At 52.9% G+C, this 16387-nt stretch overlaps 7 protein-coding genes across 7 annotated transcripts in view; 5 read left to right on the forward strand and 2 right to left on the reverse strand.

The window, feature by feature from the left end:
- The window catches only part of K489DRAFT_375889 (MFS general substrate transporter), a 2459-nt gene extending 2389 nt beyond the window's left edge, over positions 1-70 (forward strand). The window contains exon 2 of the mRNA XM_033603787.1: positions 1-70. The gene's annotated coding sequence lies outside the window, so the exon portion shown is untranslated.
- The window catches only part of K489DRAFT_25948 (uncharacterized protein), a 1213-nt gene extending 178 nt beyond the window's left edge, over positions 1-1035 (reverse strand). The window contains exon 1 of the mRNA XM_033600028.1: positions 1-1035. Coding sequence (XP_033464784.1) covers positions 105-692 — 588 coding nt within the window. The 5' untranslated portion in view covers positions 693-1035 and the 3' untranslated portion in view covers positions 1-104.
- Positions 1036-1378: 343 nt separating this feature from the next.
- On the reverse strand, positions 1379-3327 carry K489DRAFT_406404 (uncharacterized protein; the record flags this gene model as incomplete). The annotated part of the gene is made up of 4 exons (XM_033607247.1): positions 1379-2269; positions 2324-2547; positions 2696-2913; positions 2969-3327. The coding sequence occupies 4 exons, from the start codon at positions 3325-3327 to the stop codon at positions 1379-1381; spliced, it is 1692 nt and encodes a 563-aa protein (XP_033464785.1).
- A 345-nt stretch (positions 3328-3672) lies between these two features.
- On the forward strand, positions 3673-4820 carry K489DRAFT_310613 (DUF1295-domain-containing protein; the record flags this gene model as incomplete). The annotated part of the gene is made up of 2 exons (XM_033600718.1): positions 3673-4197; positions 4251-4820. The coding sequence occupies 2 exons, from the start codon at positions 3673-3675 to the stop codon at positions 4818-4820; spliced, it is 1095 nt and encodes a 364-aa protein (XP_033464786.1).
- Positions 4821-7656: 2836 nt separating this feature from the next.
- On the forward strand, positions 7657-9822 carry K489DRAFT_349371 (RNI-like protein; the record flags this gene model as incomplete). Its single annotated transcript, XM_033602396.1, has 2 exons — positions 7657-9375; positions 9466-9822. 2 exons carry the CDS (start codon positions 7657-7659, stop codon positions 9820-9822), a joined length of 2076 nt encoding a protein of 691 aa, XP_033464787.1.
- Positions 9823-10730: 908 nt separating this feature from the next.
- On the forward strand, positions 10731-13904 carry K489DRAFT_406407 (ankyrin; the record flags this gene model as incomplete). Its single annotated transcript, XM_033607248.1, has 1 exon — positions 10731-13904. The coding sequence occupies one exon, from the start codon at positions 10731-10733 to the stop codon at positions 13902-13904; it is 3174 nt and encodes a 1057-aa protein (XP_033464788.1).
- Positions 13905-14948: 1044 nt separating this feature from the next.
- K489DRAFT_375895 (uncharacterized protein) lies at positions 14949-16193 on the forward strand. Its single transcript, XM_033603788.1, has one exon. The coding sequence runs from the start codon at positions 15037-15039 to the stop codon at positions 15823-15825; it is 789 nt and encodes a 262-aa protein (XP_033464789.1). The 5' UTR covers positions 14949-15036; the 3' UTR covers positions 15826-16193.
- Positions 16194-16387: the final 194 nt, after the last annotated feature.

The raw sequence follows: 16387 nt of genomic DNA on the forward strand, positions 1-16387 counted from the left end.
TCATCATCATCATCATCATCATCATCATCATCATCATCATCATCATCATCATCATCATCATCATCATCATCAACATCAACATCATCAACATCATACATACCTACCTAGGTAAGTAGAGACAAATCCAATTTGCGGAGACGATCGAAACATGAGAATTTTCGAGATGAGAAAAGGAAAATTGTCGCGTGACGCTTTCGGTGGAGACTTCTTCCGGACCATACATGCTGATACTCCATCAACTGGTCCACATATAACTGGCCCATACATAACTGGCGGGTGACGTCTCCTGCACCACTGTTGTTTGCCAGTCCCTGCCCTGTATTCCAAATGCTTGATTCAGTTTTCTGGTAACACGACGATTCTCGCCCACCCGTCACAGAGCTCGATTGCCGGGGCGTTCTTACCGGCCAGCTTTCACCAGCACTGCCGAACCGTGACCACTTCTGTGACACCATGCTCGCGCGGTATCGGTGAGCTGGAGAGACAGATAACACTGGTGAAAGATCTAACGATTGACCCGAGGGTCGGCGTCTCAGTGTGTTACTAGCGGACACGACACTTGGCGTCACCATGACCATGAAACAGAGATTTGGAGCACATGTGTCTCTAATGCGATCCCCAAGAGTACACTGCCAAATAGACGTGTTGCGAGAGTAATAACATTGCTCGTCTTGAAAGTTGGCCCAAACCATGTCTAGAATGAGTAGAATGAGGACTGGGCAGTATCAAATTATGATCATCGACCTGATCAGATGCAGGCGGGACGGACGAAACTATGTGAACGAGGGCCAGCGCGGCACGTAGTATCTCGGCTCTTGGTCTTCCACGACGACGTTTTCGTTCGTGGAGCCACACCATCCGATACCGACCGCGATCATGGGTTATACCAGCACATCATTTGTGACCGCGACGAGCCTGGCGCTGGAATCATCTCAAGCGTGTTTCGTATGACGAGTGACGCGGTCCAGGCATGGCCCCTGCCTTTTATTGAGGCTCGCGCTCTCGTGAAAAGATTGAGATCGGCACTAAATTTGTAAAGTTCGCAAAGCAGGACCGTGTCCTCTAGATGCTCGTCAGATCCACTCACGAGCTGGCGGCCAATTGATTAGGGCACCCTGAGAGGCGATGCCTGAGACAAACAATAATGTTAATGACCTTCATCACTGATGTGAGGAAGAGTTCGCTTGGTCGGCTTCATTTAATGTGCCTTCCATGATCGAGACGGCTTTGCGTGCTCTCGATCGTTGAGGAATCTGAGGTTAACATGTCAAACTGGCACGCACACCGCACGGCGCTTCATTAGTTACAATTTGGTTAGAGCACAATCTACAGGGATCCAATCTGTGCGAGAAGCCCTGGAATTTTGCAGTCAGTTCGTTCAAGCAGGCGGAGGAGGCGGCGGAATGTCGCTTGGAGGTGGTGGAGGCGGAAGATCAGCCGGCGGCGGTGGCGGAGGTGGGTAATCGCGTCCCTGACCACCGTGGCCTTGATTGCGGTAGTCTTGATGACCATAGTCCTGGCCACCACCGCCTTGGTTACCGTAGCGGGAGCCTTGGTTGCCATAGCCTTGTTGTCCGTAGCCATCACCTCCATGACCATTCTGACCATAGCCTCCATGGCTTTGGTGACCTCCGTAATTCTGGTTGTTATCGGACTGCCAGGGCGCAGAGCCACCTCCGCCGCCGCCGCCGCCGCCGCCGCCACCTCCACCGCCACGAGCCCAAGGAGCTGGACCACCACCTCCTGAGCCAGAGTCGTAGTTGTGACTTGGCGGGCCACGATTTGCCCATGGAGCGGCGGATGGTCCCCCAGAGTTCTGTGGCTTTGACCATGGTGCTGGCCCACCAGTAGCACCTCCAGTGGCCCACGGAGCAGGAGCTCCAGTTGGACCGTCGTTCGATCCACGCCCTCCTTCATCCCAACCAATCTGTCGACCAGAGTGAGTTGTCGGTCCCTTTCCGTCAAAGTCGTCCATGAGTCTGTCAAGGTCATTCTGCATGGTGCTACCACGAGGAGGCAGATTGCGGTAGTCAGCACCACGTGCACGATCAGGACAATCGCGCGCAAAGTGGCCAGCATTGCCACAAACTCGGCAAATGACGTTAGCAGTGAAGTTTTTGGTCTGAGGGCAGTCGTATTTGCGATGACCAATTTCTCCACAATTCTGACAAGCTTGATTCTCATCATCACGAAGCGTTCCGTTAAGCGCAGCGAGTTCACGAAGCTGGTTTCGTTTCAGCGTGTTGTGACTTTCTGGGATCGATGCGGCCTAGGATAATGTGTTAGTGGTTATTCTTGAAAAGGAAGAACTGCATTAACTTACCGTCTCAATAACATTGTGGATCAACTCCTTGGCTTTGTTAACCTTCTCCTCGGTATCACCCATGATCAGACAGTGAAGGTCTTCATCCTGGTTGCTCGCGTGAGCAGCGTCAGACTTTCCTTTACCCTCCTTGACGGAGCCTTTGCCACGGATCGCGATCTTGGCGCCCGAGTCTTTCTCCATTGTTTTCAAGGTGTTACCACGAGGACCAATCAGCAACCCGACTGTGGATGGGGAAATGTTCATTAGTATCGGAGCGTTTGAAATCGAGACGTGTTAGTGGGTTAGCGCGGCGCACCTGTGTCATTGACGACAGGTGCACGCAACTGAAAATGGTGCAGGGGAAAAATGTTAGTGGGATATCAAGCTCACTGAAGTTAATTTCCGGATAATCATTGACAGGCACATAGACCTTCTCTTGAGTCTTGACTGGACGACGGTAGTCGGCAGGTGGATGATAGCTCGGAATCTCCCTCATCGCCTGCTCGACGAGTGTGTGCCGCTCGTCCTCGAGCTTCTTCTTGTAGCGATATTCGCGGGTGTTTACACGACGGCCGAAGTTATCATACTGAGGAGGAGGGGAAGGAGACCTATAGTACGATCAGTCTCGGCTTCATGAGGCAGCAAAGGGGTTCCTGTACTCACCGATCGCCATCTGCAGGAACGACATCGTTGATCCTTAGCTTTTGACTAATCTCCTCGATACGCAAATGCAACACATATGCCTCGATCTGCTCCTGTGTCATAGCAGCCGTGATCGCGGTCGGCAGGTTCATCAGACCAGCGGCCTTATTCTCGGCTGCGTCACCCCAACGATTCCGTTTACGACGCTTCTTGGTGCCATCTGGGTTCAACTCGGGTGCCTTTCGTTCAGCAACTTCAGCACTGCGGCCACGCTCTTCCTGGACTGGTCCTGCGTCTGGTGCATCGTCGCCACCGAATCGACGCTTGCCCAGAGGAATGGTGTTTGAGCCAGTCTGACTGGTACTGTTACGCCACGACATGGTGATGCACACGGGACTCGCTGGCTGAATGGATGTTCTGAGGTAATTCCCCCTTCTGGTTACATTGATCGGTCATCAAAATGATGTCGCTGGATGTTCGCTACCCTAATTTGCAAAAGATCTGGGATTACTTGTGGGTCAGAAATCGTGAAGCGCTACAAGAGGCACGTGCAGCGTCGAGACTAAACTCCCGCATCTCAAGCCGGATCGTGGTCGCGCCGGGGGAATGACGTGCACGAATGTTTGGGGTATCGAGCTGTGAATTTGTGCGAAATAAATATATGCCTAGGAAGAACTCCTCCACGGACAAGTTGTGTTTTTGACACATAACACACCTCACCGACCATGCCGATCATCGCCACAGCTCTGGCGTCTCTGCCAGTCGTCACTTCGGCGACTGACTTCGCAACATATGAGACGTCCTTTGGACAATTTCTGCCGCAACTTTACGCACTTCCCAACGAGATATACGCTCACATTGGCGACGTCGAGGCGCTCAAGACAATTTACCTCACCACAAATCCCGCGATTTTCGGTCTCGCGATTGCAATTGCCCTGTGCCCCATCTTCTTGATCGTCTCCGAAATCAACCGGAACTACAGTCAGGTGGACCGATGCTGGAGTCTCTTGCCAACCCTGTTCCATATCCACTTAGCTATTTGGACACGATTAAACGGGTTGCCGACTGACAGGATCGATACTGTCGCCATCTTCAGTCTTCTATGGTCCACTCGTCTGACTTTCAACTACTGGCGTCGTGGAGGCTACAAAATTGGTAGCGAGGACTACCGCTGGATGCTGATCAAGGACCAAATCGGCTCCTTCGCATTCTTCATTCTGAACGTGACCTTCACATCCTCTCTACAAGTCGTATGTTCCAGCTTGTAATTCCAAGCAAGATATCGTGGCTGACACTCTCACAGATCCTGCTTTGGTCTGTCACTCTGCCTTCGTACCTTATCCTCCTGGCTTCGCGCATCGAGCCCGCGCTCACGACATACGACTTGATCATCAGCCGTGTCCTCATGGGACTTGTCGTGGTTGAATACTTCGCCGATCAGCAGCAGTGGGATTACCACAAGGCGAAACATGAATACCAGAAGACTGCCAAGGTGCCAACCGGCTGGGTCAGGTCGCAGCTCGAGCGCGGCTTCAACACCACCGGACTGTGGAAGTACAGCAGACATCCCAACTTCGCCGCCGAGCAAACGATCTGGGTCATTCTATACCAGTGGGGATGCTTTGCGTCTGGCACCATGTACAACTGGACTGCCGTTGGCATGATCGGTTATTTGTTGGTCTTCCAGGGAAGCACCCCGCTCACTGAGGGCATCAGCGGCGGCAAGTACCCCGAATACAAACTCTACCAGGAGCGTGTGGGCAAGTTTCTCCCCTCGATCCTTGGCAAAGGTTGGAACGAGGAGGAAGCTGTGAAGATTGGACCGAAGTATGTCGAGGCTGCCAAGAAGAAGGCTGCCAACAAGAGCAAGTGAACACTGCGAAGCATGTGACTGGGATCTCGACGGAAAGTAGCATCTTTCGGGCGGACACTTTGTTTGCGATGGTGTGCGTCGGTGAGATTATTATGCCTCAAGATAGGCCCTCGTTGGACTCCGCACGTATGGAGGTCATTTGGCTGCGCAACGGGCGAAAAGCAGCGTATTTAATATAATTATACATTGCCATGCGCAATCTCCATGTGTTGTGGATTGCAAAGCAAAAAAGCCGCTGAATTGGAGTTCCATACATTGACTTTGGTGCATTTTTCCAGCAACTTCAGCGAATGTTATCACAGGCAATGCCCTGAATCGTACATTCCGAGCATACCGTATGTGAATGCGATCGTCTCTTCTGCTCTGGTTTCTGCCGTCTAGCGGCACCGTCGCCCCAGCTGAGGAGGACTAGATTGTGAGCGCGGCGTGGCAACTCGTCGGAAGGGAAGCCATGCAGGGAAATCGAGGTCCGGCACGAATGCAGCCACATCCGCGGAAGAGATCCTCAGAAAGCCGTCTGATCCAGTCACAGCATATAGACATACGCCGTATTTGGTGGCTCAGCGCGTAACGAGCATGTCAGCGACACTTGGCGGCCATTGTTCACCGGTATGTTAAGTCGTTCTGTCGTTCCTGTTCTCCACAACGTTGCCTGTCAATTGTCATCAAACGCAGCTGCGGGGAACAAAGAGTCCAACGGCCAACAAATGGTAGTCGAGCACGTCTATCACATACACATACACCGCCGGAGCATTCCAGCCCACACGTGGATGGTTCACCTGCTGGCTGTACATATGCAGGTGGCCAGTTGTTAGCCAGATCTCCACTCGCTCTCATGGGCGGGAATGCACTGTGATCAGATAGTAGATCGTCTCGCCGCAGCCCATGATCCTCCATTTCAATGCGGTTTTGACAGGATCTTTACTGTCAGCCTAAACTTCGAATCATCATTCGCCCGATCGACATGAGAGTTGCCATACTCCCCACGGTCCGAAAATCCTACTATTCCACACAAGACGAGGCGGGAAATAGTTGGGATCTAACTTAAGGACTTAGTATGGTCTGGAAAGGAAGTGGAAGAAAGCCCACCTAGCCAGGCGGGACGAACGCCGCCAAGAGGAGCCAACGGGCTCGCCGTTCGCTCGCGTGCTCGCTGCACAGGGCTGGCCGACCGCTGCATCCCACCTGCACCTGCATTCAACCGTTCGTCACGGCGAGGTAACCATCTGGAGGAGCAGATGGCGCCAGAGCTGGAACGACTATCGTGACAATGCCCAGGTGTAGGTTGAACCGTCCTCGCTCTCTCACAGTGGCTCTCATTCAATCGGACCGCTGTGCACCGGCCCCATCGCCGTCTTTTCTTCCATAAGTCTCTGAATGCGTTCCTTCCGGGCCTGCGTGAGAAGGACTGTTGATATGGCCCATCAGGTGGGCATGACGCGTCCGCGTGCCTCGGGAATATGTGGACTGTACACCTGCATGCAGCGTTTCCCTTCCGTCCTGTGGTTGGACACCTGAATTGACACGGGACGAGCAAAGAAGGCAGGTTCCAAGTTTAATCTCACTGATCGTCCTCAGCATTTTCCAGTTTTGATAACCATCATTTGTATTATCATCAGTCCTTGGGCGATTGAAACAACTCTTTGACAAACAAAGGCGCAGCGGATCCGGTCACAACCCGCCGGTGTATAATATGTGACTAGAATTTATGGAGAGCGGCAAGGAATGAGGGCTGGCCAGCGAGTGTGTTTGCGAGTTTCCGCAAGCGTGGGCGGATGTACTCTGCATGTCGGCGGCGTGTGTGTGGTGCCACAGGTTGCTGTCGGGGAAGTACGTACTGGACTGTCAGATGGTTCCGTTCAGTGCTCTGTGTGCGGTGGGTGTGTTTGATGGTGGTGGAAGTGTAGTGGTGGTGTACTGTACTGGAGGTGGGATTCGTCGCCCCCCAAGGATGGAGTGGAGTAGCAGCTCGCTTTCCCGGTTCATTGCATTATCGGGCCAGTTCCCGGATCTCATGCTTGATGAGACTTGCGGTCTGAGTATTGTTCACTCGCTGACTCTCGTTGTACGGTCTTTATTTATCTTCGCAAAGCCTTTATATTTGAACAGATCAGTGCATCGTTTGCTGGTTGTTATATACACAGATCATCAATTTCAAAGCCCCGCGCTTTCGAAGCGCGATAAGGGAGGGTCGTCTGATAACGAAAGGTTGTCTCGCGCCAGCAGTCACGCGGTGCCTTTGGTATGTTCGGTCCCAAATTCTCATCGTCCTACAGAACAAATGCGCGAACGAGAACCTCAACAGGATCCGTCGATAACAGTATCTAGTCAAGTTGTCCGGCTGACGAGGTACATGCAGACCGAACCTGATAGAAGCCGTTTCCCTCGCGTGATATTTCGCCATTCATGACAGCTCCTCGGTCGCTCATCCCTCTGCGACCGTGATCTATGCCATATCGTTGAGCATGACGCGATAGATATACGGCATCTACTCGATCCTCGTCATTCTCGTCATTATAGCCACCGAATCCGTTTCCGCAGAGGACATCGGCTTGATTAGTCTGCTTCCAAATCTATCACACATATGACGGCGCTGTACGTGTAGGCTTTCCCAAGCACGTCCGCGCTCACGGCTCTTCTTGCCTTGGTTTCGTCCGAACACATTCGAATGCGGAAGGTGGCCGCAACAACGCTGAGACTCCTCCTTCTCACATTTCCCGTGCTTTGATCTGCTCACTATATGGAGGCCGCTGCGGGATTGGCGCTCACCGCGCCGATGATGGAGCCTCAATTGTCAAGCACATCCACCACCAGTGACCAAACCACCTCTGCAGCTATGCTGGCCTTCCAGGAGCAGCCACTGAGGCTCAAAGGACGTCAGAGACTCCTTGCTAGCCTGCAGCGAATCACATCGTCCCATTCGGGTGGCCGACGCGGTTCCAGCCGATCACGAGCTTACAGCGACTCTGCTCGAGGATCCATCTCGTGCATCTCGTTGAGTGCAGCATCCCCGGAGGATCCGGCACTATTCGGCCATCCTCTAACACGGCAATGGTCAACAGGCTTTGCCACAGCCCCAGCCTCGGCACTGAATAGTCCCAGAGTACAGACGCCGGTGCTTGAGGGAGCAGCAAGAGTTCGATATGTGGGTCAGCATGATAACACCTCAATCGCAGTTCCAGCCGGGATTTGCCTTAATTCGAAGCTTCATTCCACGCCATGCATTGTGGAAGTTGACGAGGACTACTTCTCGCGAAGTGTTGAGAAACCGAAGAAGGCTAAGAAGTGGTTCAATTTCTGGCGTGATCTGCCTTCAGAACTGAGAATGGAAGTCCTCTCTTACCTCACTCCGCGGCAGATCGTGAGGTGTTCCATCGTCTCTAAATCATGGCACGCGATGTGCTTCGATGGGCAGCTGTGGAGTGACCTAGACACCACGGGCTTTTACCGCGATATTCCAGGAGAGGCTTTAGAGAAGATAATTGCTGCTGCTGGACCTTTCATCCGAGATTTGAATTTGCGAGGCTGTGTTCAACTTGAGCATCGTTGGAACACGGCGAACCGTCTCTCGGATGCTTGCAAGAATCTAGAGAACATGTCTTTGGAGGGATGCCATATCACCCGCTCGTCCATTCACAATTTCTTGTGGGGGAATTCCAGGTTGGTTCACTTAAACCTTTCTGGATTAGATGGCGCTTCGGACGCCGGCATGGAGATTCTCGCCAACAATTGCTCAAAACTTCAGCATTTGAACATATCTTGGTGCAAGAACGTGACAACTTCAGGTCTGCGAAAGGTCGTGCTAAGCTGCACTCGACTCACAGACTTGCTTGCTGGACAAGGAAAGGACTGGGATGACTTGGCATTTATGGCGACACTCTTCAAAACCAATGGTCTTGAGCGGCTGACTTTGATGAACTGCGAGAGTCTCAACGACGAATCTCTGAAGGTCTTGATACAGGGCTTGAACCCTGAAATCGACTGCCTGACGGATCGACCCATCGTACCGCCGAGAAAATTGAAGCATCTAGATTTGACTAGATGCCGTAGCATCACCGATGATGGTCTGCGCTGCTTAGTTGGAAACATTCCCGAGATCGAAGGCCTGCAATTGTCAAAATGTCGTGGTATACTTGACGCAACGTTGATAGAGCTACTACCCACGACAGACAAGCTGACCCACCTCGACTTAGAGGAGCTGGAGGATTTGACCAACAACTTCCTCAACACACTCACTCAGTCACAGTGCATCAAAACCTTGCGACATCTCAATATCTCTTTCTGCGAGAACCTCTCGGATGCAGGCATGATTCCTGTCATCCAGGCAGGCACAAGCCTGCGTTCTTTGGAGATGGACAATACTCGCATTGGCGATCTGTCGCTCGCCGAAGCGGCGGCAATGGTACGCAGAAGGTCGCCGCGAAGGACAGTTCAGGGTGTTTACCAACCAGGACAATGCCAATACAAGCCAGAGATCGGTCTCAAACTGGTCGCATATGATTGTCAGAATGTCACGTGGACCGGAGTTCGGGAGATTCTTTCCCGCAACGCTGACGTCCACATCACAACGCACACAACGCAATTGCCACCCCTGGAGCGAGCTCCCCGGCCATCACCGACGGAATCGGCTGATTCGTCATCGGAGACTTTGGTTTCTCGCCCACCATCACCACGCATTCACATCGTACGCAGCACAACGTTCCCTTCGGAGATCATTCAATTGAAGTGCTTCTATACGTATCAGCCCACTGTGGAGGAGCACACCAAAAGAGTGATACGCGGCGACTTCATTGCAGCGCGAAGGCTCGACCGCAAATGGACCGACTTCATGATGGCGCAAGAAGAAGCCGATGCTGGGGGTGCTGGCAGTCGCCGCCGGCGGAGAAGAGCACGAGAGGCCCAGATGATGCACGCCGACGAGGAAGATGAGCACACTCCTGGATCGGGAGTCGGTGGTGGTCGGCGGCGGCGCGCAAGAAGCGGAGGATGCAGCGTCATGTGAATGGAAGTAGAATGGCGTCAATTTTCAGATACGTCTGTCGTGCACCTGTGTCGAATTCCTGTCGAACACAACAAAGCAAACTTTCAGCAGTTGAATGATCTTGATGAAATTTGTCTTGGCATCATTTTCTTTGAGAAGCAGCGCGGGTGTCTGGCGTTGGATCCGCGATCGTCATAGATGCATCATTACGTCCTGTGGAGAAATCGTAAAATCTGGTTCACTCAACTGCCGCACGCGATGCCCCGCGGGCCGTTAAGGTACAGCCGTGTCATGGTTCCATTGTTAACTGATACATGTGGGATGATATCGCGGGTTCCAGATTTCGCCTCCTCGCCATGGGCGGCGTTGCGACATCATTGTCTTGCTCCAAATGTGGTTGTTACTGCGAGAGGTGGGCCAGAACATTTCGGCCGCACATGTATGCAAAGGTTCCTGGTGGGCTGTTTGAAATTCATCACACAGCGGACCACACCCGGCAGAAATAATCATCACTCGGTAGGTGCTGCGTCGTATTGAGAGTCTAACACTCAACTTGATCGCTTTGTAGGCGGCTATTTCCTCCACGAAAAGGCGTGTCACGGGATACCTTCCACTGCGGTGTCTTGGCGGCTTCACTAGCGTCAGTGACTAGCGGACCAGTGGTGATTGACGGGCAGGACGAATCATCGAGTTGACTCTCTCGTTTCCGCTTGCATCGCTCACTGGGCAGTCAACTTACCTGCTAATCATACTGCGAATTTTACCAATAATAAACAGATTTATATTTCTCACCTCGTGCACGTAACGCGCACCAGCATTATTCTGTTGCGACATTGCGCACCTGCAGTCTGGTACCAGCACGACCCATTACCGGACGAGTCGTCCGTTCGTGACCTGGACTTGATGCGACGAAGCATGCGACAGAGAGCATGAATGGAAGCAGGAGTCCAGACAATCCGCCCACACGCGAATCCCCGCGGCTCACACGTCACAGTCCGTCTCGCGAAAGGAAACGCGATGCTCGGGCACAGGATGGCGCCGCGCAGGACGAGGAGGACGAGTCGGAAGCCGAGACTCTTATCGAAAGCCCTGTAAAGAGACGCGAGGCCGAAAGGCTTGCCAAGGTCAACACAGAAAGGACGCAGCAACATCGGATAGGAGGTCTTCCAGTTCCCGCAGAAGGCGACGACGAAGCCGACTCGGTCGTGTCGCCTGTTCCGAGTACTGAGATCAGCATCGAACGACCCACACCAAACACGAGCGTCAAAGCCGAAGACCTCGACCGAATGGACACTGAAGGCGAAGATGACGACGGCAGTGACCCGCTCAGCACGCCTGATGCCTCTTGTTCTCGTGCAGGCTCCGAGCAACCAAATCACTCACAATCCCCGAACCCGAGAAAACGAAAGCATAGAGCATCATCAGCAGGCCTGCCCAACAAGCGTCGAGACCTCGAAGGTACTCGGCGTGCGACTCATGGACCACCATCGGAAGCGGCACGAAACGGCAAATCCCTCTCGCCAAAAGCGCGAAATCACCGACGCGCAGTCTCTACTCAATCTGCTGTTCTGGACCGTTCTACAGATGCCACAAGTCGCAAACGAAGGTCCGTGACACACGGCTCAAGCAGAGAGACTAAGGCATCTAAGGCGAACTGGGAAGAATCTGACGGGTCATCCGAGGCCACTTCTCACGATCATCTGGAGGGCAAGATGCCGCGCCGCGGGATCGGCCGATCGACGTCAACACCAGGCAGACCTAGTGGAAGGGAGCACAAACGACGCATTAATCGGTACGGTTTCACTAAGTTGGCCGAAGGATGCGAAACCGGGAATCTGGATCAAGTCAAGCTGTGGCGGGAAAAAGACCCCGACCAGCTTGAAATTGCAGAATTCGCTGGCAACAAGCCTTTGCAGATCGCTGCACTTGCTGGAAACATCGAAGTTGTCGAGTATCTCATCGAACAAGGCTGTCAGATCGACTGCGCCAACCAGGACAAGGACACACCGTTGATTGACGCTGCTGAAAATGGGCACATCGATGTGGTCAAGAGCCTCTTGAACGCGGGTGTAGATCCCCTTAGACAGAATCTAAAGGGTCGGACTGCGCTCGACGTAGTCAAGGATGAAACCGATGATGCGGACCAGATTCGTGCAGTATTGAAGCAGGCGATCGAGAAGTGGAATAGCAGTGGTGCTCGACAAAAACGTGAGGAGGAAGAGGAGCAACGTCATCGGGCTGGGCCCACGAAAGAACTCCACTTCATGGCACGTACGTATGAGAACCTCTTGAGGCTGGTGCAGGATAATAATCGCAACGGTGTGCGAGAATTTCTTTTGGCGCGCGTACCTGTGGACAACGCTATCATCGCAGCTGCTGCGAAAACAGGAGACCTTTATTTGTTGAACATGTTGTTGGCCGAGATGCCGGAGAAGAAAAGAGTGTCGAAACCTGAAAAGCCTATGCTTAGTGTCCTCGGAACTTCTCATTTCGACATGGTCAAATCGCTCACCGAGTTAGACCAATTCGATCCTGTCTGGAAAGATAGAAGGGGTCGGACATGGACCGAGATTGCGGAGGATCGGAACGGACCCATGGTGAGGGAAGAGAAAGAGCTGCTCCAGAAGCTATTCAACGAAGCGCAGAGGAAGGAGCGACAAAGTTCCAGCCCAGTGTCGCGCAGGGATGGAGGAAAGCGCAGGCCAGCACACGCCACATCCGAAGACGACAGCGACGAGGATGTCACTCCGCGCCGCGCTGGCAAACGGAGATTGATGTCACGGCGCGACATTCGTGCCAACGGGAAATCCAGACCCGAAGATGAATCTGAAGGAGATGAAGATGACGACGATTCTGGATCAGATAGTGCCAACGAGGCAGAAGAGAACGATTCACACGCAACCGGACAGAAGCAGGCAGGCTCTCCAAATGCTTCCAAGCAACGAACGCGGCCTCGACCTACTCAAGCTTCCGACAACGATATTGCTGCACATCCGCGCAATTCCCATCAATCAGCACCAGACGCCGAAAAGGTCAGGACCTCCGAACTGGCTTCACGAGAGAGCGCAGCCTCAGAAACGCCGTCAAATGTGAAGGTTGAAGCGGAGGAGAGCACGGATGCGGCGGCTGAGGAAATAGCTAAGATTGTGGCCCAGCGCACAGCAGACGAGGCGGCTGCAACTGTCAAGCGCGCCGCTGAGGAGAAGGCACGCAAGGAGGAGGAAATGCGGCTGGCTGAGGAGAAGGAACGGAAGTTGAAGGCAGAAGAGGAAGAGCGTCGCAAAGAAGCTGAGAAACGTGCTGCAGAGGAAGCTCGAATAGAGGAAGAACGCAAGGCCAACGAACAGAAAGCATTGGCGAAGCGTTCGCGAGACGCGTCTCTGCTCTGCGGTCTGCCCGCGCCCATAGCCCATGCACTCGATCCCAGGTCAGGCTTCAATTATGACGGTCTAGCATCGGCGGAGTACATCCTTCATCATTTTACTCCCATACAGGTGCTTCAGCAGGATCAGGGCGCAGATGCGTCTCTGTGGGTGCTCAACGCCCAAGTCGCTCCCTTAGTCGGTCCTGTTGGCCTGGAGTTGATGTTTCAACCGGATCAGATCGGCTATTCAGGATCTCTAGCCGACACATGGACAACGAAAGCCGTCGAAGACCAACATGCTGCGGCAATGGAACAGCTCTTGTCCAACCTGCCGCAGATTCTTCCACCGCCGCCCAGCGATACTGAACCGACATTCGACGAAATGATGCAGCACGGCGCCGAGCAGCTCCGGGCCGTAGCCGATGCCCGAAAACGCCTCGCGAAGCACAACATTGCATTACGCTACGTCAGGTGGGATCAAGTGCTGGACAATTTGCAACCAGCCCTAAAGGAGGTCGAATTTGATGTTCGGTTCGACTATTTCCAATACTCGCCCCACGTCGCGTCGCCCACCAAGGGCAAATTCGCCAGCGAGAGTGATTTCGTGGAGATCGCGAATGAAGTCGCACAACGTCGCCCGCTACCGAGGCGTTACAAGGGTCCTCGGCGGGTAGATGCTGCCCTTGAACCTGTCGTTGTTGTCGGGAGGACTAAAGTCACGGTGATCCATCAGAAATAGCCTGAAGCTGGCGGGGATTATTGTTGAGCCCCTTATGATTTAATGCTTGCAAGCTAATGTTACACACAAATCGGACAGCAAATTTCGTGCCTGTGGTCGTTCGCCGTCGCTGACATCTAGTGTCTTTGTTGTTGCAGTAAATCAACATTCTCGGCCTACAACAAAGATTGCGAAAGGTCTAACATGGACACGCACACCAGTTCAAGCTGTGATAAAATATTCCCGCCCGCTCCAGCGCATGCTCTGCCTCTCAGATCAACTTGACCGGCTTGTGCAACATGCTCACCTCTCGTGTGACTTTGCACATGGCTCGTGCAAAGTCATTTCTCGGCATGCAACGGATCACAAGCGGGAACGGTGAGTAGTTCATTTGTGACGCGGATTCATTCCAGCTAACTCTAGAGATCCTTGTATCAAGTGGCGTTCCAAGTTTCGCGATAATGCTTGTCCTGTCAGCTAAGAATAATCGGTAATGATGCCTGAGTGCCGAACCAGGACCGGTCGATCTTCGCGCGAAGTTGTTGATCGCGTGCTCATAGACGACGTGCACCTTTGTTAATTGAGAAGTCACGCATCACTTGACACATGCGAACACTGAGGCGTCAGTTGCATTGATGGGTGCCAAATCGGCGAATCCTCCGTCTTGTGATACGCCAGCTACGTGCGTGACGGAATCAAAACTTATCACAATGATTGAATGTCCAAGCATCGGATCCCTCGATGGTGCGCCACTTGCTATAAGTACGATGTGTGCAACAACACTGACTCCACGGGACAAACAGTAGCAAAGTCAGACAAAGACTTGCCACGGTCTTGCTTGCACCATTGTTCATAAGTTTAACCGCTTTGTCCACATGACTTCCTTGTCGTCACCAGCACATCATCACCGACTGGAAAGCCTAAAAGGGAGAACTGTTCGCTCTTTGTACTCACGTAAGGATCACCGAGCTTGGTGTGACTTGCTATGAGCGAACTTCCACAACGACTCCCGTTGCTGCAGTGCAAGATTTGTGCACAGCGTCGGCTTCACGAAGAATAATCGAGATTCGTAGGGATTCGTGTTTTTTTCTATCGCTCCTTTTCCATAATAACCTCACTCAACCCGCCGAAGGGCTACACGTCCATCGCTGGAATGTCGTCCTCTGTTGATAAGAAGAACGGCATCACCCAGGCGGAGGTCCTGGACGCAAGTAAGGACAACATCGGCATCTTAAACAAGAAAGTCGGCGCAATCCTCGATGCCCTTGACCTCGTCGCTAGATCACGAACCCAAGAGTATGTACAGGCCGAGGCAGTCCGTCGAGCACGATATTCCCTCCGACGTGCCTCCTTGTCAACATCGTCTTCCGTTGACGATGTACGCCCCGTGAATGCCCCTGTCTCATACATATGGCCGGAAGACGCACGGCGTGCGTTCATTATGCTTCGCAAAGGTATGCCGCTCGCTCAGCTCCAAGCCAAGGCAAGGAAACAGCATGCCGAGATATCAAAGTGGCTTGCATGGGCCAAAGATATACCGACGGAACGTCGCCAAGTGCCTGAGGAAACACTCGTCACACAAATATCCCGAGAGCTACACATGACAACGGTCTACGTGGCGATTCTACAACTCGTTGATTACCGTATGCGAGACAACCTCTCGGCGCTGAAATTCCCTGGTCTGCGCTGGTGCTCTCGTCTCCGCGGAACCCAACTCTTGTCGGCGCTGAAGGTCTTGGCTACTTTAGAGCTGCCCCTGACTTTCTGCTATGACGGAATCGATGAAGACTGTAAGCTGATGCAGGATATCGTCCTGGCGCGAGACGAGATGGGCGAGTGGATGCGTCTCTGGCGGTCTCATCATCCCGCGAAGGGATTGGACAAGAAAAGCGAGGACGAGGAGCCTGATCAACACGTAAAGAGTGAGGATACGGACACGTGACGGCCCGGGTGAAGACTATCATCGGTGAACGATAGGCTACTGTCGGAGTCATGATATTTTGTCAGGACGGGTCTGCTGTGACCATCAGCGCAGATGTCGTCTGAAGCAAAGCATAATTTTAGGGTTGTTTTTGGTCGACTTGGGGCAAAGTCATAGGGTTGCATTGTTATAATTCCCCTCGGAGCAAATAATTATTGGTTGCAGAGGGGGCTTTGCAACAATCATGTCAGAACCTAGGTAGATAAAGGTGTTCACAGGTTTCAATCATCATGACAAATGAGCCCGGGGCACACGCAATGTCATGTGTGAAGCGCCGTGTGTTGGTTGGAGAATGAGATGTCATGTTGTCCGAAGCTCGAATTTACCGCCACGACGACACCGTTGTGTATGACTTCACCGCTATCCACTCTGCACCAGACAATACTTTCTGCTGCAGGCACGAGAGATTGACCATAGCATCAGCTCAAGATAGACGTCTCGCAGTCACTGGCACTCCACACACAGCCTGCATGTCACGTAACCTTGGGTGCACGCCACCACGAGAGTGTCCATCACGAAGGGC

This window comes from Dissoconium aciculare (genome assembly GCF_010015565.1).
Source record: "Dissoconium aciculare CBS 342.82 unplaced genomic scaffold K489scaffold_1, whole genome shotgun sequence".
Lineage (NCBI taxonomy): Eukaryota > Fungi > Ascomycota > Dothideomycetes > Mycosphaerellales > Dissoconiaceae > Dissoconium > Dissoconium aciculare.

Excerpts from the sequence above, each read along its gene's own strand:
- K489DRAFT_375895 (XM_033603788.1), top strand. The coding sequence starts at position 15,037 with ATGTCGTCCTCTGTTGATAAGAAGAACGGCATCACCCAGGCGGAGGTC.